Raw genomic sequence first — 26,036 nt, forward strand, 5'->3', positions numbered from 1 at the left:
TAGAGGGATCAAAGAGAGCTTTTTCATACATGAGGATTAGTTTTTATATTAAAATTTTAGAGGTTAATCGCTCATACCATGCGTCAGGAGTATATGTCTCCTTAACAATTTCATTGGTCAGAATCTTTTAATACGACATAGCTTCTTGAAGTGGCGCACTAAATACAACGTGACTTTCTATCCCTTTTGTCCAGTAAGTACACTTTATTAGACTCCTCTTTATTTATTGTCAGAAGATTAAGAGCTCACTGTATTTCTTGCCTGCCTGCTTACATAGGTTTTATGAGATTAGGTATCACAAAGAATATCGGTGTGACGTGTTCTCTCATTCTTTGCACATTAGAACTTCTCACACGGTTAGAGCCATGAGTCTACTTTAGCTTTGCAATGGAGGGTCCTTAATGGGCCGAGGTGATGTCTAACCAGTCTGGATTTTTTATATTTGGGCTTGATTTCTGAACCTTTAGCTCAAGGGAAAAAATCTTCTTACGAAAAGATTTTATAAAAATTAATTTACAAACCAAAAGGGCTCGAGGTTATAAATATCCAACCTAGAGCCTCCCAATATTGGGCTTTGGGTATTGGGCGGAGGTGCTATCTTTTAGAGATGAGGCCTGAAAAAAAGGTACTGGTAAAAAGTAACGGAGGAAGTGCATGCAAATTGCATGCCCCGAATTCGAACCCAATTTCCAACGCCGATTGTTTTTGTTATGTGATCTTTCGATTCTCCACGTGGTAGGATAAACCCCTTTTGCCACGTCGCCCCCTCCCCTCCTCCTTTCTTCTGGTCAGAACACCTTCATCCCCGTATTTTACCCAGACTTCCTCTTATTCTCGATTGTTTTTCTTTTGCTCCTTCGCAACGGAACAGATTTGCCTTCTTATTTTCAAATATGTCGATGAAATTGCAACATGACAGATTCTTCCGTTCAAGGTGCTCAATTTTCTTTCTCTTCCTGCAGGGGTGTGCGCGCGCGTCGTTTTTATGACTCACGGAATTACAATTCTTTTGGACTAAGTAATTTAAGGAGGCTCTGGTTTTTGGTCATGTGATTTAGAATTATTACCTCACTCTTTATTTGTTTTATAATATTTTCCCATTTGAAGTTTTATAGTTTGTTTGCTGAGAGTAATAGAGTAAAAAGGGGGGCATACAACTTCCTACTGTACGTTTGTGTCTAGGATCCCTTGAACGAGCTAGTTCGGCTGATTTCTTTCCCTCATTATTTGGCTTGGAAATTAATTGCGCATTATTTGGCTGAGTTTTTTCCTTGGTTATTTTTTTGTCCCTATTGACCACAGCGAAAATCGTGAATTCCAAGGTTTTTTCTCTTAATTTTTCGTGATTGAGTTGTCTTGAAATTAATCTGGGACTATATTCTGATCAAACGAGATAATGTGTATTCTTAAAGCTTGGTTTGTAATGTAAATTGTTAGCTGTTGTACTACACTTGGGATGCTTTGTGGACCTTTGCCGGTGTTATGGGCAAGCTCGAGTGACTAGATTGAAGGAGAGATTGTGCTGAAACAAACACAACGTTGCATTTGTAATGCTTCCCGCATTGGTATTAAGTAATGTATCACTGGACATTCCATTAGCTATTTTGATACTTTGGAAAAACCTATTAGAAGAAGGATATACCTGTTGTTTTCTACAAAAAACTACGAAATGCTATAATGGTTGGTTTAACTGTGGGTCTAAATGCATGAGATTTGGTTGTATTGGACTCAGACCCTGTTTTGTGGGGCTTTTTGCGGCTTCTTTAGAGTGCTTTACCCCGGAGCCTGCTGGTAACCAAGTTCTGCTTTAATTTTTTTAAATCAATTTCTTGAAGTGGTATTGGTTTATTTGTTTGCCTTTGATAAGCACCCCAAGGATAACTTCTTGAAGCAGCTGCAAGTTCTAATATTTTGAAAGCTATGTGCCCACAGCCACAGGACTAGCCATTATCCCTTTAGTTTGCATCCCATTTTATCCCCTCAAAGGTCACCTGTTGTTAAATTATTTGTGTACATTGCATCTTATTGTTGTATTATGTATTTGCAGCTCTTCAGACCCATGGCTATCGGGGAAGCCAATTAGAACCCGCACTTCCTTTAAACAAGTGGCTAACTTGGATCACCTCCTGGTAAATTGGGGTAGTTTGAGGAAGAGATACGCTATAAGGCTTGCTTTGTTGGAGAGGAATAATTACACTTTTAACCACCGGTCAGTGGGATATAGGAACAACTATTTAACATCTCATAAATCAAGAAAAATGGGACACCTCTGTCCTCTTGCATCTGCTGATGATGGTGTAACTGTCAATGGAAGCCCCCAAGCAACTACGAGTGGTGAGATGGATGGAATGAGGGCCAAACTAAGTCAATCACTTCAAGGTGAAGATGGACTTGTCCAGTCTTTGCATGAGGCTGCCAGGATTTTTGAGTTGGAAATCAAACAACAGGATTCATTGTTAAAAATATCATGGTTTTCAACTGCCTGGCTTGGTGTAGACAGGAATGCATGGATGAAAACACTGTCTTATCAGGTATTGCTGTGAAAATTTCTTTGGAAGTTATGCCTAGATAAATGTTTCATTTTATATGTGTACTCTTGCAGTGGCTTGATATATATTTCTGCTTCATATATTGTTATCCATATCTATGAGAACTAGTGTTTTTCCCTTTAAAATGCAATTTTAGTTTCCCATTTCCTTTGGTAGAGTTGTTACTTCTTACATTATACAACTGGTTTGAAATTCCTTGTTGATATGTCATGAAAGTAACCCAGTGAAATTTCTAGATTTTCGTATGTGATCAACTATAAGAGATCCCTGAACTTAGAACCCTTTGATGCCTCGTTTGTTTTCGCATATGGGATGAGATGAGTTGAGATGAAAGTTGAAAATTGAATAAAATATTGTTAAAATAATTTTTTTAATATTATTTTTGTTTTGGGATTTGAAAAAGTTGAATTGTTTATTTTATTTGGATGGGAATTTGAGAAAGTTGTAATTATTAGATGAGATGAGATGAGTTGAGAAGTTTTGTGAAAACAAATGAGGGGTTTGGTTTATCAGTTGCTACTTAATTTGAACTGATATAATATATAAACTATCTGAAGATTCAAGAAAATTTTCAGGCTTCTGTATATTCCTTATTGCAAGCTGCAAGTGAGATTTCGTCCCGAGGTGATGGCAAAGACAGAGATATAAATCGTATTGTTCAAAAGAGGTAGCAAGTTGCTTCTGTTTTATATCATCAGTTCTTATGTTGCACGGTAGCTATCGATTTTCAGACGAACTTGGGAGTTTTTGTTGTCAGTTTAAAGCCATCATGCCTTTCACTGGCAAACTATTGATGGATATCAGTGCCTACTTTGTTGATGAAAATAGTGTTTCTTGTCACATGTTAAGGATCTGAAATTTCTTCCCCTCCTCGGATTGTAATGGCATTTACTTTATTACATCTCAACTAATCAGTGGCAAGGTTTGATTGTTGGTCTTCCACAGCCTGAGCCAATTTTGAAATCAAATGCGAAGTCTTAAAATTTCAGAGATAAGCTTAGTCTACTTTCCTTTGTTTTTTCTACTCATTAAACAAAACACCTTTCCCTTGTCAAGTAACTGGCAAGTTTGACATAAGTTAATTCGGAAAACTTGTATTTTGTATCCTGTTGTAGGCGGGGATCTCTAAAGGTACGCTTTATAATGTGCGTGAGTGTTATTCTTTTAATTTTGTTGGATTTATCTTTTCTTTGAAAATATCTGATTTAAAGAGTTCATTGACTCCCATCAGCATTGTAGTCTATGGCATTAACCTACCTATATTGTCTTTTCTCCCTTTTCTTGATCTATATGTCGCTTTTCAGTTTTTGTTTAGCCTTTTTTTATTGTCTATTTTTTTTGTCAATGCAGTTTGTTACGGCTATCAGCTCCACTGGAGAGCTTAATCAGGGATAAATTATCAGCCAAGCAACCTGAAGCTTTTGAATGGTTTTGGTCCAAGCAAGTTCCAGTGTCAATGACGTCCTTTGCCAATTATTTTGAAGGGAATGTGCGCTTTACTGCTGTGTATGTTGTCATCTCCAAGTTACTGCATATTGAGGTTTTGCATGATGAATTTGAAGTTACTTTAGAAATGATATTCATTCTATTTTGCTTCCAGGTGTGGTAAAGTTATGTCATTGGGATCAGGGAATGCAACTGATGTATCACTCCTCATGCTTGCCCTTACTTGCATTGCTGCCATTACAAAACTTGGACCGGCAAAAGTTTCTTGTCCACAATTATTTTCCATGATTCCAGAAATAACTGGTAGATTGATGGACTCGCTGGTTGATTTTATTCCTATACGCCAGGCTTACGATTCTATGAAGGATATTGGACTATGCAGAGAATTTCTTGCCCATTTTGGTCCTCGAGCTGCAGCATGTAGGGTAAATAATGATTGGAATTCAGAAGAGGTCATTTTTTGGGTAAATCTTGTACAGAAGCAACTGCAACGAGCTATAGATAGGGAGAAAATATGGTCAAGACTGACTACGTCTGAAAGTATTGAGGTTAGTGCCAGGTTATAGCTTTAGAGACAACATACTGCCTTTCGCCCGTCTAACAGGTTTGCTTATTGATTGATTAGTTTGAACTTGAAATGCATTTGAAGGTAATGAACTTATTGACTAAACACATATTTTGAAGTAAGACACAGGTATAACTATTAATCTTTTTCGGAAGGTAATAATATTATTCAAGGGGCAGGGAGGTGCAACCTAAGTATATATATTAATCTGAAAGTCCTCATATGAAGGGACATGTGGCTCAAAAAGTACGACCCCATATTTGAGGGTCATTTTCTTCTTATTTTACTTTCAATAAATATGAAATTCATATGTTCTAGTATGTAAGACCAATTTGTTTTTTAGCATGCCACATCGACATTGCAAATTCTCGTTTGCAAAATAATCTCTCACATCAACTTCCTTTTGCATAATAATAGTGAGATAAAGTAAGGGTATATCAAGCATTTACAAAATTTCAGGACTACATAAGAACAATTGGTGGTTCAAGGATGGAATTTGAATCTAAAGCATAGTTCAGGACCATAATCATATTTTGACATAATTAATAATAGCATTGATTGGCTAAGAATCAAAGTAATAATAAACAACCTGCATTTAGTTTCGTAGAAATATAATGGTATAGGATGTGTAGAGGAAGGAGAATAGAGAAGAAGAATAACACAGAAATGGGAGTTCTCAATTCCCACTTGCCTATTTTTGAGTAAATCTTAATGCATTTTTCGAATAATGTAGAAGCTGTTATTGATATTCAATATTAATTACAACAGGTTTTGGAGAGGGATTTGGCTATATTTGGATTCTTTATTGCCTTGGGCAGAAGTACAAAGTCCTTCCTATCTACCAGTGGTTATGATGTTATAGATGATCCTATTGAAGGCTTCATTAGGTATATCTTCTAATCTTTGAAATATATTTTTTTTCCCAGTTTAATATTGCTTCTATGGTTTGGTTATCTATTTAATTGTCCCATTCTTTCTTGTAGGTACCTTATCGGTGGCAGTGTGTTATACTATCCTCAACTTTCATCAATAAGTTCTTATCAATTGTATGTTGAGGTTAGGATGTACGGTTATTATGATCTTAAAAATATCTTTCATGGTTCAGTTATGGAATTTGATCACACTTTGAATTCCATAGGTAGTCTGCGAAGAGTTGGATTGGTTGCCTTTTTATCCAGGAAACATTGGCACCCAAGGACAGTTGCATGGCCATAAAAGTAAAAGAGAAGGTCCTCCCAATGCTGAAGCTATCTCCCTAATAATTGATGTTTGCTCTCACTGGATGCAAAGCTTTATCAAACACAGTAAATGGCTGGAGAAACCTTCTAACGTCAAGGCAGCAAAATTCCTGTCTAGAGGGTAATTGAACTCATGTTTATGCAGTATTTGAACTATGAAGTGCTGCATGTGGTTTATGCAAATATGACATGTTTTCTATTTCTCTAGGCACAACAAGTTGACGGAGTGCATGGAAGATTTGGGAATGTTGAAGTAAGCAAATGGAGGCAGATCTCTCTCTCCCTCTCTCTCTCTCTCTCTCTCTCACACACACACACACACACACACACACACACACATGCGCGCGCTCGCGCTTGTGCATGCGCACATGCAGGCACACAGAGACACACAGGTTCACATGTACACCCATCTGTGTCAAAAATTACAAAGAAAACCTGTAAAACAAGGTATGGTGAGCACATATGGACCAAGGGATTTTGTTTAAAAATCAACAAGTAGTTGTAGATCACATTTTCTCAAATATGTGATGCAGGAATGACTTGGTGGAAAGCAACAATAAGAGTTCTTTTGAGAGGAGAGGATCTAAGACTTATTTGCCAACTGAGAAAGAGTCGGATTCTTTTGACAAGGTTGGCTTCTTCCATTCAATTCAAGTGCATTCCAACGGTCTCTGTATTTAATGGCTTCATGCTAATGTTGAAGTCACAACTGCCCCTTATGAATTGATGCATTACCCAGGAACACCTTAGTTTCAAGGATCTATATTTGTTTTGTGTGCTTTAGCTACATTCTTAATAGTCACCATCTCGCTCTTGGGCTAAACAATAATCAGGATTTCCAACTCTTGCAGAGGAATGAGACATGAAATGGAATGTTGATACTGTAGTATGTAACTGATTTTGCAGTTCTGAACAAATCATGGCATTGAGAAAATTGAGAACTTCTCAGTTTCTAATTAAAAGAGCTATTAAGAGGAGATCGACTATTCCTGAGCAGTGAGTTATGTGTGGAAAGTCATTGCAGAAGTTTTCATTCCATTTAGGATTCTTTTAACTGAAAACGTGAGTTAATTGTGTCATAAGGAGCAGAAACACTAGATTTTTAAGAGGAGAAAGAGAAGGGGTGGGGGGTACTTTGTCTTATCTGGGACTTCATCACTTAACCTGCATTTATTGTCTTGCTTTTCCATTTTTCCATTGTTGCTTTCAATTGAATTGTTTCAACGGTAATATTTGCTGTAAACGTGAACTTTATTTCACTCTGGAATCCACACTTTTGCTTATGGGTCTTAGTTACGGTATCAATTGACCTAGGTTAACTTAGTGTTGGCATTTTGACTTATTCTTGGTATCCTATTACACCATTCAGGTATATGAAAAGGCAATTAAATCATGAAAAAATGTATAGCATAGAAAAAGGATTTAACGCAACAAAAAAGTGAACACTTTATGAATTTAATTGTTTAACATGATATACAGAAAGTTCACTATATGTGCCACTGCATTGTTTTTTAGTGGACCTCAATCTTTGCATTGTGGTAAATTTCAAAATACATTTAGTTAATCTCAACCTTGGTGTTTCACCTTTCTATTGATGGGCCCAATAAATGGATTTGTAAATTCCATTACTGTCCCAGTTTGAAAAGTTCTTTGCTATGTCCTTGTATTTGGATTTGGTCAAAGCCTTTTTTAATATGGTGAAATTGACTTCTTGTTTCAGGCATTGGAGAGTGTGGAAGGAGCTCTTATAAGACTAGAAAAGTTGCTTCAAGAGTTGCATGTATCAAGTTCCAGTTCTGGAAAAGAGCATCTAAAAGCTGCTTGTTCTGACCTTGAGAAAATAAGGAAGCTAAAAAAAGAGGCTGAATTTTTTGAGGCATCCTTCAGAGCGAAAGCAGCTTCCCTTCAGCAGGTTTTCTTCTGGTTTTATCTGATATTTGTTCAAGAATGACTGAAACCAGTGACTGCACTCCACTTGACTTTCTCAATGTCTTGAAGATTCGTTTGAGAGCAAAATGATGCAATTTTTGGATGGCTAGTGATATTAATTTTGTATTTTATCAAACATAAAATAAACTCTTAAATGTAGCAAATGATCACAAAGATTTATCAAACATAAAATAAACTCTTAAATGTAGCAAATGATCACATGTCGTTCACTAAATTTCAATGAAGTCTGAAAAAAGAGAATAATGTTTTACTTGAAAATGGAAACCACCAATTCAGCATGTGTCGTTCTTTGCATGTTCAGATTGCGATCCTTGGTTTCTACCAAGCTTACACGGGTCTTTCTTTTTTTAAAACGTTTTTTTATGTCTTTTTTAAAACAATCGGTATAAATCCTTTCTGTTTGATCTTGTCAGTCATATTCTTCATCAGTTAGGATCATTTATGTACAGCTGTTGTATGATATCACTCATCCTTGTTGAAATTTGTATATTTTCTCAGTTTCTTTGCTGTACTTATTATCCAGGGAGATGGAGACCGTAATTCCCAGACAAGTTTGGGTGGGAAGCAACCGTACTTGAAAGGAAAAAAAAGGAATAGTACTAATGTAGTGCTGGGCAAGAGCAACAGGTATGGAACTACTACTCTAGGTTTGGCTCTTTCACATGCTCCAAGCTTGGAATTTAATCCCCCACAGTCCCCCACCTTTGATTTTTCCCAGGTGACCTGATATACTGTATTTTCTTCTTCAATTGGGTTAAACTTATACAATAAGATATTTCATTCCAGACTTGTCAATAAATCTGATGGATCGTGGAGCTCATTTTTTATGCGCCCTCCAGCCATGAAGCCTGGTCCAGAGTCAACTATGGATGGATCCGTATGTCCCACTTTTAACACGTGTATATGATGTGAATTACTTGTGCATTTATCACATAACATTGTGGGGGAATCATAGCCAAATGCATTATTTACATTTTAGGAATTCTTGTATACGGAAGCACCATGGTTGCTGTTCAGTAGATATTTTTTGCATATTCTAAAATTCTATTCTTTCTGGTCAGGGCCAGGTTGTACGTCATTAGCTCAATTAAATTGTAATGACTGCCATTCCTATAATGTGTTTGGGTGCGTGATTCCATTGTATTTATTTATTTATGTGTAGATTATTGACTGGCTTATCAAAGTAAAAGGATAGCTAACAGGGTTCTTTTCACACTCAGTAGTCTCAGCTGAGCAATGAAACATACTAAGAGGGCTATGGCATGAATTCAGCTTTCAAGTTATTTTAACCCATCATCCCAACAATTTGTTCACTTGGTTTTTGACATAACATTGCCTTAGGTAGTTAATATATTACACTTAATATGGTACCTAGAAAAAGTATTATGTTTAAGATGGTGTGCTTTATCGAAGTTGAAATTATCTGATTTTATGTTTCTTCTGAATGCAGGAAAATGGATGTGTGGGGCAGACTTCTTCCAATATTGATGTTCCGGACTCAGAATCTAATGAAATGTGGCGTTTTGAACTTTTAAGGAATGAGCTAATAGAACTGGAAAAACGTGTCCAAAGAAGTACTGATCAATCAGATAATGAGGAGGTATATCTCAAACTCTTAAATAAGATACTCAGATGCACAGAACAAATAGAGCCAAATCTGCCATTACGAGGTAGAGTTCCTTGGCTTGGCGAATGTTGGATGGGGCCTAGGTTAAAGGTGACTACAGTCCCAGTAAATTCTGTTAACTGTTTGAGCTTCTGATGGCAATTGGGCCATGCGTTGGTGTCGATGTCTTTAATTTCAATGCAGGATTTTACATTTGATAGCAAAATGGACAGCTCTTCTTCCTATAAATTCCAAAAGGCTGACTCCTGAAAAACTTTGCCTTGCCTCCCAAAAAATCTCAGAATAATATGAAGGTTGGTGCGACCATGTGTCATGGTAGTTTAAGGTTGGTCAGCTATTTGTCCATGACCTTGCCAAAAGTCCTTGGCTTTGCTTACATGTGATGAAGATGAATAATTATCTTGGACTCTTGAGAAATTGTTGCTTTGCAGTAAATATATGGTTGTTTTGAGTCATGATGCAGAGGCACTGCTAGTTTCGATGAAGACACAAGTGCATCTAAAGTGCACACCTAATCTAACCCTTATTTTATAATGTACTTGTGTTGGTGAGTGCAAGAGAGTAAGAGGTAGATGCTTTGGTGTTAATTTTAGTTCTTTGCTAGCCATTGGTGTTGTTTGAGGCTATAGTTTCCTAATTAGATATGTTTGCTGCTGTTAGACATTTGGTGTGGTGAGCAGGTTCTCAACAGTATGTTTCCAGTTATTTTTAGATTGGCTTCAGATAAGTTTGCTGGTGTTTCAGATCTGTTTTCTTGTTCTAGTGGTGTGATTCAGTGGGATATTTGTTTAACTTGAGCAGTTCAAGATTGGGAAATTGATGAAGTTTCAACTTTTTTTAGCTTTTTATACTCACTGAGGATTAATGGTAATGCCATGGATAGGATGTTGTGGACTTCAAAGGGGAGTAAAAAATTCACTGTTTGTTCGTGTTATAAGCTATTGTCTTTTCAGGACAGTCCTTCCTTTCCTTGGAAGAGTATTTGGAGGTCACATGTGCCATCTAAGGTGGCTTTTTTAATTTGGACAGCTTCTCTTGGGAAAATCTTGACGTTAGACAATTTAAGGAAGCAAGGTATTATTGTTATGGAGTGGTGCTGCATGTGCAAAAAGAATGGGGAAACAGTTGATTATCTCCTTTGGCATTGTGAGGTGGCAAGGGCTTTGTGGAACGGTGTTTTTCGCAAAATTAGCTTGGATTTGGTGATGCCGTCAAGAGTGGTCGAACTACTTGCTTGCTGGAATGGGATCCATGGCTGTTCTAAAGTAGGCGCAGCGTGGAAGATGATCCCATTGTCTTATGTGGTGTATTTGGATGGAAAGGAATGAGTGGTGTTTTAACGATAGAGAGTGTTCTTTAGAACAAATCTGGAATTTCTTTGTTCATTCCTTACTGTCTTGGTTTTCAGTTTTAGGGAACAATGGTCTTTCCGTTCATGGTTTTCTGATGTCACTTTCTGTTTTCTAGAATGTATTTAGGTGGTTTCTTTTGTATACTTCCTATATACTTGGGCTTCTCCTATACATTCGTTTCAATAAAATCTTTTATTACTTGTTAAAAAAAAAAAAAAAGGTTTCCTAATTAGATATGTTTTTTTTCAGGAGTATAACGTTACAGATGACGGTGCTAAGTATCATGCTGATGCAAGAGATTCTCAATTGATCCAGGTCCAGAAGAAAAAAAGTATTATCGAAAAATCATTTGTCAAGTTGAAAGAAACCAGCACGGTATGGATATCTTATGGCTTTTCATCAGTTGAAATATCGTTCATGGTCTAACTAGTATACATCACTACCACTATTTTTAGTCATTTGCATTATGTGTTCTTGCAGTTTCAAGTGCCCCCCCTTAAAAGAATGTGGATTTTAAAATTTTGATGTTACTTTTACTTTGATAGCCTAGACCTGCACTACCTCTCGATTCGCTGTTGCTACCAAGGCCACTGAATTTTGATTATTGGAATTAGTAGTATTACTTGTAATTTAAGAACTAAACTGTCTTCTCCTTGCCTGTTTGTATGAGAATGTCTCAGCTTTAACGCATCATAATCAAACTATTACTGAGCAGGATGTCTGGCAAGGAACCCAGCTTCTAGCCATCGATGTTGCTGCTTCTATGGGGTTGCTCAGACGCGTCCTAGTAGGAGATGAATTGACTGAAAAGGAAAAGAAAGCTTTCAGAAGAACGATGACTGACTTAGCATCAGTTGTTCCAATTGGCGTTTTGATGCTTCTTCCTGTGAGTTTAATATGAAATATTTGCCTCATTATTGCATTGGAAAAAAAAAAAAAAAAAACTGCGCATTCTTATTTTTCACTTTCCAGGTTTTTTTTTTTTTTTTTTAATTTAATATCTTATTCACCATATAGCTCAAAATACTTGTTGTAGGTTTTAACTTCTAGTCCTTTGGACTAGCATGCCTCTTTTTCTTTCATTTTGTGTAAGTGGGACCATTTTTTGGTCCCACAAACTTGAGTAGTTTTGTTGCCACACATCATTTGAGATGAGTTGGGATTCTACGATCATGAGAAAATAGTTCTTTGTTAATGTTTTTGCAAAGTTTATAGTCATGTTTTTTACAGTTTTTGTGCATGTGTACGTTCAGAATGAAGGAATACATGTGTAATTTCAGCTTTATTGGAAACAAAGAATATATTGGTGGTTTCATATGTACTATCAAAGCTTCTAGTGCCTTCTTTATGCACAATCACAATTTTAGGTTCCCCCCCACCTTTCTCTTGGCTATCGATTCATTTCTGACCTAATGTAGCGAACATGTTTTATAGGTTACTGCAGTTGGACATGCGGCCATGTTGGCTGCCATTCAAAGATACGTACCGGCACTGGTGTGTGGCTTGACCCTAAGTATTTTTTTTTTTTTAAATCTTCTTGAGATTCAAATCCTGTATTTGTCCCAGTCAACTGTTATGTTTTTTGGCAGATACCATCTACGTATGGACCTGAAAGATTGGATCTCTTGAGGCAACTTGAGAAAGTCAAAGAGATGGAAACCAGTGAAGAAAATCCAAATGAAAATTCGGAGGAACTAGCCTGACTAGAACCCAATGCAAAATATGTACAGCCAATGTTATAGATTATGCAGTCGCATGATTTTTTTAAATGTTAATCTCGGTGCTGAATTCTTTTGACAAGAGATGAGCATAGAGAAGTTCATTCCATGTGCCTGGCACTCCAGGCAGGCACCGATGGCTGCAGTCTTGTGAAGCTAGAGCTGGAGTCCCTGGCACGCGATTCTTTGAAGGATGACCATCTTTCCTAAAGTCTGTTATACAGGTGATGTTTAAGTAATGGATCTTCCTGTTACCATTGTCCATCTGTTTAATTACATTGAAGATGTATACATTATTCAATGGTTCAGCTTCCAGCATCGTGTAGTTTTTGTTTCCGGTTCCGTAATTTTATTGCATCAACCCCTGCCATCCCACGTGCCATTCCTGTAATTTTACACGCCAAAACATTTGAGTCGGAGCTCATGATTCATTGCGTAATCAAGGGCGCCTTGCTTTGAAACTGGTGATGAATTAGCATACACAGGTAGTCTGCTGCTTACAGATACCATGAATGAAGATGTGCCCTAGTTGGAATTATACATCTATTTGCTTTTCGAGACTTGCCTGTAATGCACGGGAATAGCTACGAAAGAATATGACTCCTTTCTAGATCAATATTTCGTAATGCCCAGCACTTCCATATTTGTCGAGACCTCCGGAATGCTTCCATCATATTCATTATCATATTTACTTTGCCTCCTTCCTGGAAATAGCAGCCCCTGAAACGCAGAAAAACAGTCGTAAACATTTACCATTAATTATCTCAGCTTTATGTATGACTGTTACTTATCAACAAAATGATTACAAGTGTGTTCTGGGTCATCAAAGGATTAAGCAAGAGCAAATTCGGCCTTGAATGTTGAATATTTGATCACGGGTAGCAGGAAATATTGGAAACTGATCTCAATCTTCGTTCCACCAATTCCCGGCATTAAAACCAGAACATCTGCTCCCATCCACCGTTTTGAGTACCAGTGCAACACGTCAACCCCAAATGGTGGTTTGGACTCGACTTGAGGAGTTCCGAGGTGGGCAACCGGTGATAACCAGAAAAAGGTGCCTGCATGGAGAAGGAAGTCCTTGTTTGGTTATGGGATTTCCATGAACTTCATATATTCTGGACTTGTTGGAGACTGATTGTGCAGGCATGCATAGCAAAGACTCCCACTGTTTTCTTCCAGTGGAATCACCGGCAAACACTATACGTCCATTTCGGCTTCTTTCCAAGAGCTCGCTTGCATCGAATCTGAGATGATTAGACACAACATTTTACCAAAATGGTCTTGTGCATGGCATTTTGCAATTAAAAGGGATAAGAAAAGGATTCCTCTCTCTCTCCCCTCAAATTTTATAGACTCAAATATTAACATATGCAGAGTCAGCTGGTCATAATTAGCCAGTTAACGGGAGGTACGCCCTTTACAAAACAAAATGATTTAAAAACACTTGATCTGTCAATAGTCCAAACATTTTAAGGATTGAGCTAACAAATATATTTTTGAATTTGAATATCTCCCAGACAATGGCATTCAAAATTTCTTGGAGTCTTGCTAGCTAGTCCTAGGTTTATAGAGTTTGAGTGTACAGAAAGGACCCGACCAACAGGGACAAGAAGAAGAAGGAGAAATGGGCAGCCATCCATGCAATATGCATGGCATGTATGAACAGGCATTCAGAAACTCCACTCTCAAACCATTACCTTGGAAGATCACAGCCCGCCGGTTGCCATCTCCATTTTCGGTATTCTTTATCTTTTAGTCCACTTTGACTGCACCGGAATCCGGGATCAAAAAAGGGGCAGTTCTCAGTGTAAGAATGAAGAGGGTGGCTTTCGTCCCGAACCCACCCGACCTTCGAATAATCACAAGCTTCTAGAGATGGATTTTGTCTGTTCTGAAGGAATTGCGATCAGAAACCGATACGATCGAAGATTGGACTGGGGTGATCAAGAGGGCTTACAAGACTGGAAATAACAACGGAAGAGATTAGGAGAAAGAGAAAAGAGTGCAAATTTTAGTTCTCTTTTGATTAAGATATTGGCCGGGAAGAGGAAAAGTTGGAGCTTTTGTGCAATGGGTAATTCCTGCTGAGAGCTGGAACGTTCAAGATCCATAAGAAGAGGAAGAAGGGGTTGAAGAGGTTACAGAGTGACGACGTGATGCGTTTTTTCTCGCTAATTATATTGAGGGTGACGATGATACCTAAGACGTGATGCGTTGTTTCTCGCTAATTATATTGAGGGTGACGATGATACCTAAAAATTCTTTTACATGATTATTTTATAATTTATTTTAAGTTAATCAATATAATTATGAGACTTTATTAAAAGATAATTTTAATTTTACTTAAAGGAAAAATTAGTTGTAGAGTTTATAATTTTTTCATAAAATAAAATTTAGAATAATGAGTATAAAAGTTGGTTCAATATAAGAAAAATGATAAACTTAAAAAAAAAAAAAAATCAAGCTGCAAACTTTTATACATATCTAAACCAAATACATGAATCCTGACTCCTTATTTACAGAAAATTATTGTTCTACGGTGGATCGTTACCACTATGAAAATCTAAAATGCATTGAGGAATAAAGTTAAAAGGGATATTTTCATTGGCCTGCATTGAAGCTACCCATTGTGCCAATTTATGCGCACATCGATTTTTATCTTGATGTATTTTTACAACTTTTCAATATTCAAAGTTGCCAAGAAAATGCTTGATACCTCTAATGATGTTTTCCATGGTCCAGTCTGTGACTTGCTTTTTTCTATTTATTGCTTGAATGACTAAATTTGAATCACCTTGCAATATTATTTTCTTCAAATGTAGTCTGACAGCTTCTTATATGATCATCAAAACAGCAGTTGCCTCCCCAATGTTAGGGTTAGTGCTTTGTCTGAAGTCAATTTTCACCATTATTATCCTTCTAGCTTTTGATTTGCGTATTGTTGTAATAGTGCTACCCTCTTTTCTCATAGCCACATCAAAAGCTAAAAGATGGAACCCTCTAGGCGGTAAGCTGTTGCAATTTTCTGAAGCTTTTGATTTTTCCAGTCTATACTTTCGTATGCTCATGGTAGGATTTGTGAAGATTTGAGACAAACTGCTGGGGTGGAAGACTTTCTTGATCATGCACTACCTTGTTTCTAAAATACCATAGATTGTTCAATGCAAGTGCAGCAAATATTTGAAAATTGTGGTGCTCTTCCATTGGGATATTTAAACCATGCAAGGGATTGATGATGATTAATATCCAATCTTTGATGGATTGTATTGCAATACATGTTATCTGTAAAGGCCATGGTGAGCTTCTCCAAAGGATTATAGTGTATATGTATTTGAGAAATAAATGTTTTAGGCTTTCCACATCTTCATTACACAAAGGACAAAGGATTTGGTCACTACCTAAGCTAATAAATTTCTCCAATTTTTTTCTGGTAGGAAGTATATAATGAGTAACCTTCCAAAGAAACAGTTCGAGTCTATCCTAAATCTTGAGTTTCCATAATTGTTTCTAGTTCACTTCATTCTGCTGTTGATTTATTTGCGAGTTTACAAGAGTAGCATAGGTTGATTTTGCAAAATTTTTTTATGAAGAATGGTGCATCTATTTAATTTTATCCTCAAGAGTGTGAAAATTGTAATTTAAGAGATGAATTTTTTGGATTTCAACCGCATTGTTGACATCAAACAGGGCATTTAAAATCAATTGGTTCCATCTTCTCGATCGTTCTAAGGTGAGTTCTGAGACAGTTATGTTTTGGTCCATCAGTGTACGTCTTTGGTTTGGTGTTGGTTTAAAACAAGGAAGAGTTGTTACCCAAAGGTCTATACAAACTCTTGCTTTAGAAAAATGATAAACTTATAAAATTAATCTATAATAAATTAACCAATCTATTTAAAATTAAAAATAAATAAATGAAATTGAAATTATCTTTTCATTGAAGTGTCACAATTACGCAATGTTCTAAAATTATTCTTTTTAAATTGAAATGGATGAATCGGGAACGCTTGTAAGACGGTTGAGGTCCTTGAGCCCAAAAACAGCCAGCCATTTTGCTGGAGCCAGCCATAAATGACTCACCGTTGAAGGAAAAAAGGCCTGTGATAGAGAAATCGACAATACGTTATCAAGGTGCTTAGCATGCGAATCAACGGGCGGGTAATTGGTTAGGCCAGGTCCAGTGCTAATTAATGGAGGAAGAGAACGAAAATTTTAGAAGGATTGGACTGCGGTGCGATGGTGGTGCGTGGTGGTAATGGTCCATCTTTCCTTTAGAAGCAAGTAATGGAGCAACTTTATAGAAAGAAGTTGTTTCACCGTCATTTTTACCTTAATGTAAAGCAAAACTCGAGAGCCACTGATGTAGTGGACAGTCTTCTGTATGGACAATCGTCCATAGCAATGCTGAAATTTATTTTTCCACTTGAGTTGGATGAAAACTAGTGTTAGGATCTGCATGCTAATTTATACTAGTAAGGATTTGTTTTTTTCTCGCCAATGGAATAGTAATGGCATTATCTTGCTTGTACAACTATATATGATGAATGTTAAATATCTAGTATGTGTAACTGTGATATCCCATATGATAAGGATAATGGTAGATGGTGAATGGGACCTCACATTATTTGGAAATGAAAAGCTCTTGTTCTTTATAAGGTTTTGTTGCCCAGATGACTAATACAAGAAGGAATGAATTGGGTTATATTTAAAAAATTAACAATTATAAATCAAATACACTTTATAAAATATGAACAAAATATGAAACAACAATAAATATAAAGAGTAAGGATAAGAGAGAAACAAACTCAGTATGTTAACGAGGTTCAGCCTCATTGCCTACATTCTCGCCTCAAGCTACCCCTTGAAAATTCTTAAATTCATTATTCAACCTCTCTTAGGTGGATATAGAAATCTATTATACCTTTAAACAACATCGCTATAAAAAATCCTTGTAGAACATCCTCTACACTTGCAATCATCTTACACGTGGTGATTCAACTATTCCCTATATAGAACACTTTCTATAAGCACAAGGGTTATACACACCCTTTTACTGATACAAGAGCTGATAGTGGGTAAATTATCAAAAAACACTTATCAATTAGTGAAATAAGAACACTACAGTGCAAACTATATCTCTCTCAAAATGAACAAGGGTTAAGGCTCAATGATTAGAGAAGAGATTGAAAGTTTTGAATGAATGTTGCAAAACTTACAATGATATGAGTATGCTCTTAGTGTCGTGAATTTAAAGATCTCAATTGGGCTATTTCTAGGCATAAATATTGTTTACTTTTCAAAATTTTCAAACAAAATTATCTATATTTTACATAAGTCAAAAAGAGTATCAATCAGTTTTGAAAATATTCAAATAAAACATGCACATGTGAACGATGACAATCAATCATCTTTCAAAAATTCAAATTTAATTTTCAAAAATATCATGCACATATGGAAAATGTAATTTAATGCTTTATGAGAAAATATTAATTTTGAACCTTAATCCTAATTTTGAATGTTTTAAGAGATTTACAAAATTACTTTATGAGTTTTAATGTGAGTTTGTTCCTTTTTTACTCATGCTTGATTCATTGATGTGTTTGATTTCATTGTGTAGACAACTTGAACTTGAGACTTCTTTATTCTTTGAATTTATTTGTTATCATCAAAATCAATATGTAGATATATAATTACATGAAAAGTCCTTTTAGAGAATATGTCATGTGGTTTGGTCCTTCCATTAGAGTATTATAAATGATATCAGAGCCTATCCTAACTAGAAATGTAGGATTTGAGCCGTGCCACCTGTAATGGATAGGCCCAACGGTGACATCAGGAATTTAAAGGGAGAGATTGTGATACCCCATATGATAAGGATAAAGGTAAGGATCCTTCCATTAGGCGTTATAGTAACACTGCCAACTAAAGTTTCAGGTGACAAGGTGGGTGAAGAAGGATCTGCTTAATTAAAGCTATCAACTGTTTCCCAAATAATGACAGATGCAACTATTAGTGGTGTGAGAATTCCTGATCCTTCTCTGCTTAATAACTCGTGCTTTTGTGTTATGTGATTATTTTGATGTTTTGGTTGGGTTATGAGTAAGATATCTTGCTTCAGTGAGGATTGTTTCCCAACATTTTTTTTATTTTTTATTTTTGTTGCTGCTGCTTCCATGCGAGGATCGTTTGCAGACTTTCAAAGGATCCTTCACAATTCATGAGATGAATTCTCAGTGAAAGTTCTGTTTAAGGTCCTGCGATGGTCCAGTCCACCATTGGGTTTTGTCAAGTTGAACATTGATGGGTGTAGTTTGGGGAATCCCGGGGAATGTGGTGGTGGAGGGGTAGTTCGGGATTATAGAGGGAGAATCTTGGATGGTTTTATGGCTTACTATGGAAATGGTACAAACACAATGGCTGTGACTAAGGCATTGCTTGATGGTCTGCGAATATGTATTATGCTGATGCAGTCTAATGTCAAGGTTGAAACTGATTCCCAAGCGTTGTTTAACTAGTGGAATGGACAGAGTGATGTTCATTGGGTTGTACAAGAAGACTGGGAGAGAATTGCTTACTCTGCCAAGAAGTTGAACATAGTAGTTAGACACATATATAGAGAAATAGATCAAGTAGCTGATTTTCTTGCTAAAGAAGGTGCCAAAGGGAATATAGCGGATTTTGAGCGTGCCCCAAAGGAGATAACAGGTCTGTTGAGATTGGCTAGGATATGATTGCCAATAATACGTTGTAAGTAATAGGGTTTTGAGCTTTTCTTGTTAGGTTTTTTTTTTTTTTTGGGTACGATGAGGGTTGTTTTCACTGTTTTCTCCTGCCATAAGTGAGGATTTTTAATAAAAATACTTATTTAAAAAAAGTTATGTTTAAGATTGAAGAAGATACAAGGGGACACCATTTTTTACTTTAGAGAGAATACATGTGGCAGACAAATCGGGCCATGAGAGGTGAGGGTGAATACTTTTCAAGTAAACGCATTGTGGAAGTTTAGAATACTGAAAATGACTTTGCGTGATATGGATGATTGAATGGAAATCAAGGCCCCACAATTAGAAATTTCCTCGTGCATTGGCTTCTATGCTTGTGCTTTCTATGTACTGCATGGTAGCACTTAACCCACCTTTCATCCCGAGAAATTATTTTGAGGTGGCAATTGCTCTGTGTGTCAGAAATGAGTTATGTCACTGAGGGACTCTTTTGTGGGCTTCTCTGTTAAGTGATGTGGTTTGTGGGGTTGACACATCTCAGTTCCTTCCTGACTTGCGGCTGGGTTTTGCTTCAAGTCTTTTCAAGCACACAGCTCTTGCTTTAAGTCTCCTCATGAAGTTATTATGGGAATTCATGATCAATGACCAATAGCCTCCACCTTTTACAAAACAGTAATGGATCCTTGGGCAGCAGGTATCAAGATTAATTCCCCCCCTCCTCCCTTTTTTTTAATTAAACCATAGTTACTTAGTATTCAAAATTATAAGGGTTGTTTGGTTTCTTTTTCTTGGGACTACTGATGGTGTCTATGCTGATACCAACACCATGGATTGTTTTTATTCCTAAGGAGAATTAAGTCACAGGGATGCTCCTTTTCTTTCCTACTGTTGTTTGATTTCTTTAACGTTTATTAGTTTTTTCTAATAAATTGCCCGGGCAAAAAAAGTTACTGCTAATAAGTTAAAGGTTCTTTAGCATGGTTTTTTGCTTTCTTGGGATTACTGATGGTGTCCATCCTGATATCAACATCATTGCTTGATTTTAGTTCTCAGGGGAATTAAGTCACAAAAGGACTCTCTTTTCCTACTGTATGTACAAAGGGAGGTGAAGGTGAAGGTGATGTCGACCCAAGAGCCCAAAAGCAATAAAGTATGAGATGAGGAAAAGTTAAGTGGGATGAAGAAATACTCACAAGGTGCTTTTTATATTTGTACTGTACTGAGTCATGCAAGATTGAATGAGTCTGGTAGGACAACCCCATTATACAGGAAGCGTCCCCTCATTCCTTTGATTGGCCAATGCCTATAGGCCAATGATAACAAAACATATCTGGGGACCCTTCCATTTGCAGAGCAATAGAGCCACTAAACATTGGACACAATCGCAGTCCAAGGTCAATTGGAATCTCCCTTGTCTGAATCTTATGGGCTCTGGTAATCACGACACAGTTGTTCAAACAGGTATTCTGCACTTTGTAACCTATTTCATATGCTTAGCATGCTTGCAAGATGAATCAGAATACATGCACACAAACTAAAAGCTTGTATTCAGCACTTGGTAACCCGTAGTCAAGCTGTTTATTGGTGCTTTTTATCTGGCAAAAAAGATTGGTGTAATCAGCAGACTCAGCGATCAAATCCAACATGTGCTCAATCTTTGATTGGCTGCTGGCCGACATTGTCATTTAGGACAAGCATTATATTGTTCTGCACGAGCAATATTCTTGAGGATTATTGCATCCAACCATTTTTTAAGTTTCTTGTATTTTATTCTTGTAAGTTAAAAACCTGTAGTCAAGGTTTTAAACATCAATGCCTAAATAGTCCTTTGAAGTGGGTGAATTCAGTCATAGTTAAGGTAGCCATACGTCAGGAAGTGATCGATGGAATTTTTCAGTTTGTGAGGGAAAGGCGTTTTGACAAGTAGAATCATAGCCCATGGAAGTCTGGCGGATATATAATTATATATTCTTCATAGATGTAGAGATACTCTGGCGAGTCACACTCTTGGAAGATTAATGAAACATGGTCAAGCAGTTACTAATATTAATTCCAGATTCTATTAATTATGGAATTCGACAACTTAGGATTTTTTAGAGTCTGGAATCAACTGTCCTTCCAAATTTCCTCTATTTAATCGGATATTAGTACTTTCAAGACAATCTCAGGCTCTTCATTTGCATGTCTGGAGTTTGATTTTAATGGCTGGAAATGCTTCTCTTCTTTTCAGAACAGTAAGCTAAATTCCAGTAACATTAGTGTCATTTCTGGGGTGGTTTATTATCTGCATTTTGACATTAGTTTCTCACCTGATTTCAAATTCGTCTCCGAGTTGTTTTATCATCAGATTTCCCATAATTATGTTGGTTCTGCTGTTTCACTTGAGCTTTGCCCTCTTTGTAACCACTTTCCAAGTGATAGAAAGAATACGCTCAGAGGTTTGTTTTATCAAGTGAAAAACGAAAGGCCATCTTGGCTCCTGGTAATTTCTAGCCATGATTGGTGGAACATCCTGTTTGTTCCTATAACCATGAAGACCGTTTCGTTTGGGCCTGCACTTGAAATTACTTTGTTCCCTACTCTCTCTCTCTCTCTCTCTCTCTCTCTCTCTCTCTCTCTCACACACACACACACACACAAGTGTACACCCCTTGCTTACTTTATTGTTTATCAGTTACTTTTCCGGATTCATTTGTTCAAATTTAACAGTGAAACTATCAACAAAATGCAATGGAATTTCCATGGGGACCACGGCCAATTGGCATGCATGGGCCGGATTTTATGCACTTTGGTATTTCATTACATAAATTCGTTTCCTTATCATTTCGATCTCATCCCTTTTCCATCCACATATTTGAATGCAGAAGACAATGAAGATTACCAAACCCCCATCAACATCATGCCCACACCGTGTTCAGAAAAATTTAGCCAGCCTTCTGTCCTTCCCAAGTTGCGACAAGAATTTTCAACAACGAAAAAACATATGCTCTCAGCTTCTCACATTGCAAATTCCAGTTAGAGCACCCAAGACAGCCTAGTTTACATTGGAGATGGAGATAATTAAAAACAGATATACAGAGAGGGAGAGGAGTGGGCTAGTACAACTGGGCTGTCACCAATCTATTCAAGTCCTCCCACCCACGAGCACCACCATCACCACCACCATACCCTTCCATTATTATGATGAGACCCTCTGAAAAATCTCAGGCAGAATCTCAATAGTAGCAAGTAGATTCCACATTCCCTGATTTTCAACGTACCCAAATTTCCCATTTGGCAATGGGTGACGTCAGCACTCCCAGCTTTTTTTAGTGGGTCCCAAATTTCCCCATCCCTCCTTCCCTATCTGCATTCCTTCGGTCTCTTTCCTGTCACTCCCAACTTGGTTCCTCCCTTACCCTTGGCCTTTGGATGGATGGCCTGAAAATATGGGATTTCCAACTTTTATGTATCTGTATATAGTTTTTTTTTTTCTTTCTTTTTCTTGGGACCCTTCAAGTAGGTTAGATAAATCAATTCAACTCCAGAGCGTCACATCCACAGATCTCTATCCTCGGCGATTTCTCATCTGGTTGACATCTTGGGAGAAAGTGATATCCTGTTACAATATTCCCACACATTACCTAATAATTATACTTTATTGACAAAGAAAATGTGCAGAATCATCTATCATCCATCGGGTATTAGCTTGCCTGCAAAGCTATCATGACTCATCTAGTTGGCCATCAATTATTTGGTCAGCTGTGGTTGCTTCTCGTTTCTATATACAACTAATCTGGAAGGTTGAATGGTGACCTGAATCATCACTTCCAACTTTCCAAATTGGAACCAGCCGAAAGCAAAAGCTACTAGATTAACCAAACCAACCTCAACTAGTAAAAGTAAAGTTTGGTTTGTGAACCTGCAACCTTGTGATTATAAAAAAGAAAGTGTTTATATATATATATATATACGACAGTAATATTATATAAAGTCATTTTTATATATTTTTTTATACATTCTATTGATGTGATTAGTTATGTTAATTTTTTTTTAATATGCAATCAATCATATTAGTAGAGTGAGCAAAAAAGTACGTAAAAGTGACTGCACACAAAATTTGTATATTTTTTATCCTACGTGATTCAAGTTGAGCCCTTTAAGCAATCATATAAAGTGGCATTTTACAGGTCCCTCAATTCATAGATCCAATATTCACGTCACCAAAATATGTTTTAATTAGCTAGCTAGCTAATTACGAACAACATTGTTTGTTGGGAAGAAACAAGACCGTTTTAGTTTTGTACATATAATATATAATTACCAACCCACCCATCCGATAATTACCCACCCATCCGAAACTCGCATGTGCTTGAGACAAGAGACAAAAGCCAAAAGGTGTCAAACATTCTATGAACGGGTTTTGTACTCAAGTATTGATCTTTATTATTGTTGTTGTTTGAAATGTCTGATTAGTGGAAACAACGAATTCGAAAGCCTAGCAGAAAAATATTAACGTCTTACGTCTATTCATGCCTACATAGCAATTTTAATTAATATCGCATTAAAATAATTGGCGTACGTACGTACATACCATGTGAGTGTGAGGATGTGAATGAGAATGATTAGCAGCTGGTTGATGATGGTGATTATAAAAATGATGCTGGTAGCCTGGACCCTGGCTCGACGAAGAGGAGCCGTCTGGTGTGCATGGCTCGGACTCCTCGGGCTGGCACTCCAAGTTCACTCCGAACAGCCTCAGTACCCTCGAGCTCCCCGCCGGCGTCGTTTGGCTCTGAATTGGCGACCCTGTAATAATATATAAATATTAATATTTAACCGAACCGCATGTACTTACGTGCATGTAATGCCTCGATTTCTTGTCTGTAAAACACACTTAGCATTATATAATCTTGTTCGAATTAACGTTGTTTTTACTAGCAAACTTTTAAGTAAATACATCTGAAGATAACTGTAACGCGTGTGTAACACGCGTCACTGGAACTTTTACCAGTTTACACGACCACCTTCGTCCGATGTACTTGGAAGGTGTCCTCCACGCACTTTCATGTGCTCGTATAATGCTCTTTTTCTTTACAAATATGATAAATAAGTAAATGGTCTTTGAAGTATATAGTTAAAAATATTTTTCCTGGGATGTTTGTGGGCGCTAGTAAAGAGATAGGGTTAGAAAAGAATGTGAAAGACATGACACCTGCATGAAGACAGTCAGGTTGGTATAGGGGAGGAGGATGATGATGATGATGCGTAGGATAAGGGTGCGCAGAATAGAACACTCTGGTCCACCCCGTCCCACTTCCACTACTGTTGCTGTGCTGTGCGGCCCCCAACCCATTGCCACCACCACTATCGTGCGCAGCGGCCCCTCGCCGCCTCCACCCTATAAACAAACGCTGGCCGTTAGTCCGGTGTCGTTCAAACAAAACGACGTCTCCTGCGTCGAGGCGCTTCTCCTTGACGTAGCGGCTCCACCCTTTTGTCAGTACGTAGCTCTGGCTACTGTTCCAATACGAGTACCGGAAGCGCCAGCACTTTCCGGACTCATCCTCGAAGCTCAGCAACAAGCCTGAGTCGCCACCGAGTGGGAAATACCTTTCGGCGTGTTGTTTCGGGATGACGAGGCGGTTGAGCTTTCCGACGTCGCTAGGGGTCAATGGCTTTTCGAACATGGGCTCTTTTTCGGTTTCATCGGCAGGTTGTGGTTCTTCTACTTGCACTAAGATTGCTTTTTGGTGGGCAGGGATTTCCGGGATTTGGTCTTCGAAATCGTCGTCGTTGTCGTCGTGGTTGAGGTTGAAGTCGATGGGGTTATTAATTGGGTGGCGGAACATGGACGTGGGTTCTTGGAAATTGTGGGACTTAAGCCAGGCCTGGTGTTGCTGATAGAGTTCTGGGCTCCAAGAAGGGTCGGTTTTCGAAGAAGATGGAGGATAAGTTGGGATTGGCTCCATGAGCGGATGTTGCTGTTGAGTCCACCAGAGTGTTTCTGGAAGATCCGTAGACAAGTGGTTTATAGACGTTTTTGAGAGAGAGAGAGAGAGAGAGAGGCGTGAGGGGGGCGGGTTTGTCTTGGAGAGGCGTGATGCTTATGGGTTTGATGTGGAAACTGTGGGAACTATTTGATGCAGCAGCAAAGACATGACAAGGAGAGAGAGAGGGAGAGCGAGAGAGAGAGAGAGAGTAGGGGGGAAAATGCAAGTACGAGAGTACTTTAAGGTTTTTTGAGGAGTAATGAAAAATATTCAATCATTCTTTTCAGTGAAATTTTGACATGGCCTTTTCTTCATCTGATTATCATCAGTGTCTACTTTTTTCACCCCGAGGAACTTGAACAGACAAATATAATAATTAAAATGATATTTTATTGTTTGCTCTAAGCTATAATAACATATAGGAATTACTGAATTCGGTAGAACACACCCCATGTTACTACATTTGCAAACAAATCAGATGGTGGGACCGCCCTGACATTATTACATGATCAGTCCGTCTAGCTACTTCCACTTTGTGTTTTGCAGATAGATAGATCATAGCTTTATCTATGGGGCTCATGTCTATGATTATTACTAATTCCTCCAACAATCCCTCATAATCTTGTCTTAGAGATTTATGATCATAGCTTGCTTGCTTTTGTAACGAGTAGTTGATCTCGTGTCCATATTTTCTTTAAAGCATTTTTCTTCCCTACGTACGTACGTTCTGATTCATCTGGTAAAAACTTTTGCCCCTCTCCTACTTGCATGGGTTATTAGGGGCATGTTCCGATCGAAGTGGTCCTTTAATTGTGTAGGAGTGGGTGATATTTTTGGATCACCCATCTCTGTTAATTGTATATTTGTCACGTGCATGACAGCATTATGTTTGGCCAT

The 26,036-nt window shown here is 37.6% G+C and overlaps 2 protein-coding genes, 1 long non-coding RNA gene and 1 pseudogene across 7 annotated transcripts; 2 read left to right on the forward strand and 2 right to left on the reverse strand.

Moving 5' to 3' along the window:
• Window positions 1-714: 714 nt before the first annotated feature.
• LOC122278937 lies at window positions 715-12,760 on the forward strand. 5 transcript variants are annotated; one of them, XM_043089158.1, is made up of 18 exons: window positions 723-1,018; window positions 2,048-2,531; window positions 3,125-3,216; window positions 3,900-4,055; window positions 4,150-4,543; window positions 5,329-5,447; window positions 5,544-5,616; window positions 5,699-5,919; window positions 6,007-6,051; window positions 6,332-6,428; window positions 7,519-7,710; window positions 8,272-8,375; window positions 8,535-8,625; window positions 9,199-9,348; window positions 10,977-11,102; window positions 11,443-11,613; window positions 12,162-12,221; window positions 12,317-12,760. In XM_043089158.1, the coding sequence occupies exons 2-18, from the start codon at window positions 2,259-2,261 to the stop codon at window positions 12,428-12,430; spliced, it is 2,478 nt and encodes an 825-aa protein (XP_042945092.1). In that variant the 5' UTR covers window positions 723-1,018; window positions 2,048-2,258; the 3' UTR covers window positions 12,431-12,760. The 5 variants fall into 5 exon arrangements, 4 of the variants coding, with proteins under 4 accessions (XP_042945093.1, XP_042945094.1, XP_042945092.1 ...); XM_043089156.1 differs by having other exon boundaries at window positions 723-934; XR_006229389.1 differs by lacking the exons at window positions 11,443-11,613; window positions 12,162-12,221; window positions 12,317-12,760 and adding an exon at window positions 9,559-9,700 and having other exon boundaries at window positions 715-934; window positions 9,199-9,465; window positions 10,977-11,047.
• A 433-nt stretch (window positions 12,761-13,193) lies between these two features.
• Window positions 13,194-15,177, reverse strand: LOC122278938 (annotated as a pseudogene).
• A 4,083-nt stretch (window positions 15,178-19,260) lies between these two features.
• Window positions 19,261-21,615, forward strand: LOC122279934. The gene is made up of 2 exons (XR_006229694.1): window positions 19,261-19,861; window positions 20,214-21,615. It is a non-coding gene; the product is annotated as an uncharacterized LOC122279934 (long non-coding RNA).
• A 288-nt stretch (window positions 21,616-21,903) lies between these two features.
• On the reverse strand, window positions 21,904-26,036 carry LOC122279484 (B3 domain-containing protein At2g36080-like). Its single transcript, XM_043090165.1, has 4 exons — window positions 25,904-26,036; window positions 24,362-25,252; window positions 23,741-23,955; window positions 21,904-22,765 (listed from the first exon to the last, which is right to left on the reverse strand). The coding sequence occupies exons 1-4, from the start codon at window positions 26,034-26,036 to the stop codon at window positions 22,715-22,717; spliced, it is 1,290 nt and encodes a 429-aa protein (XP_042946099.1). The 3' UTR covers window positions 21,904-22,714.

Source organism: Carya illinoinensis, chromosome 10, assembly GCF_018687715.1.
Source record: "Carya illinoinensis cultivar Pawnee chromosome 10, C.illinoinensisPawnee_v1, whole genome shotgun sequence".
NCBI lineage: Eukaryota > Viridiplantae > Streptophyta > Magnoliopsida > Fagales > Juglandaceae > Carya > Carya illinoinensis.

Excerpts from the sequence above, each read along its gene's own strand:
- LOC122278937 (XM_043089156.1), top strand. The coding sequence starts at position 894 with ATGTCGATGAAATTGCAACATGACAGATTCTTCCGTTCAAG. Across the intron at positions 7,711-8,271 it reads AAGCAGCTTCCCTTCAGCAG|GGAGATGGAGACCGTAATTC; the intron begins GTTTTCTTCTGG and ends CTTATTATCCAG. Across the intron at positions 11,614-12,161 it reads GCGTTTTGATGCTTCTTCCT|GTTACTGCAGTTGGACATGC; the intron begins GTGAGTTTAATA and ends CATGTTTTATAG.
- LOC122279484 (XM_043090165.1), bottom strand. The coding sequence starts at position 26,036 with ATGGCCAAACATAATGCTGTCATGCACGTGACAAATATACAATTAACA. Across the intron at positions 23,956-24,361 it reads ACCTGACTGTCTTCATGCAG|GGTCGCCAATTCAGAGCCAA; the intron begins GTGTCATGTCTT and ends ATATTATTACAG. Across the intron at positions 22,766-23,740 it reads CACATCCTCACACTCACATG|GATATCACTTTCTCCCAAGA; the intron begins GTATGTACGTAC and ends ATATTGTAACAG.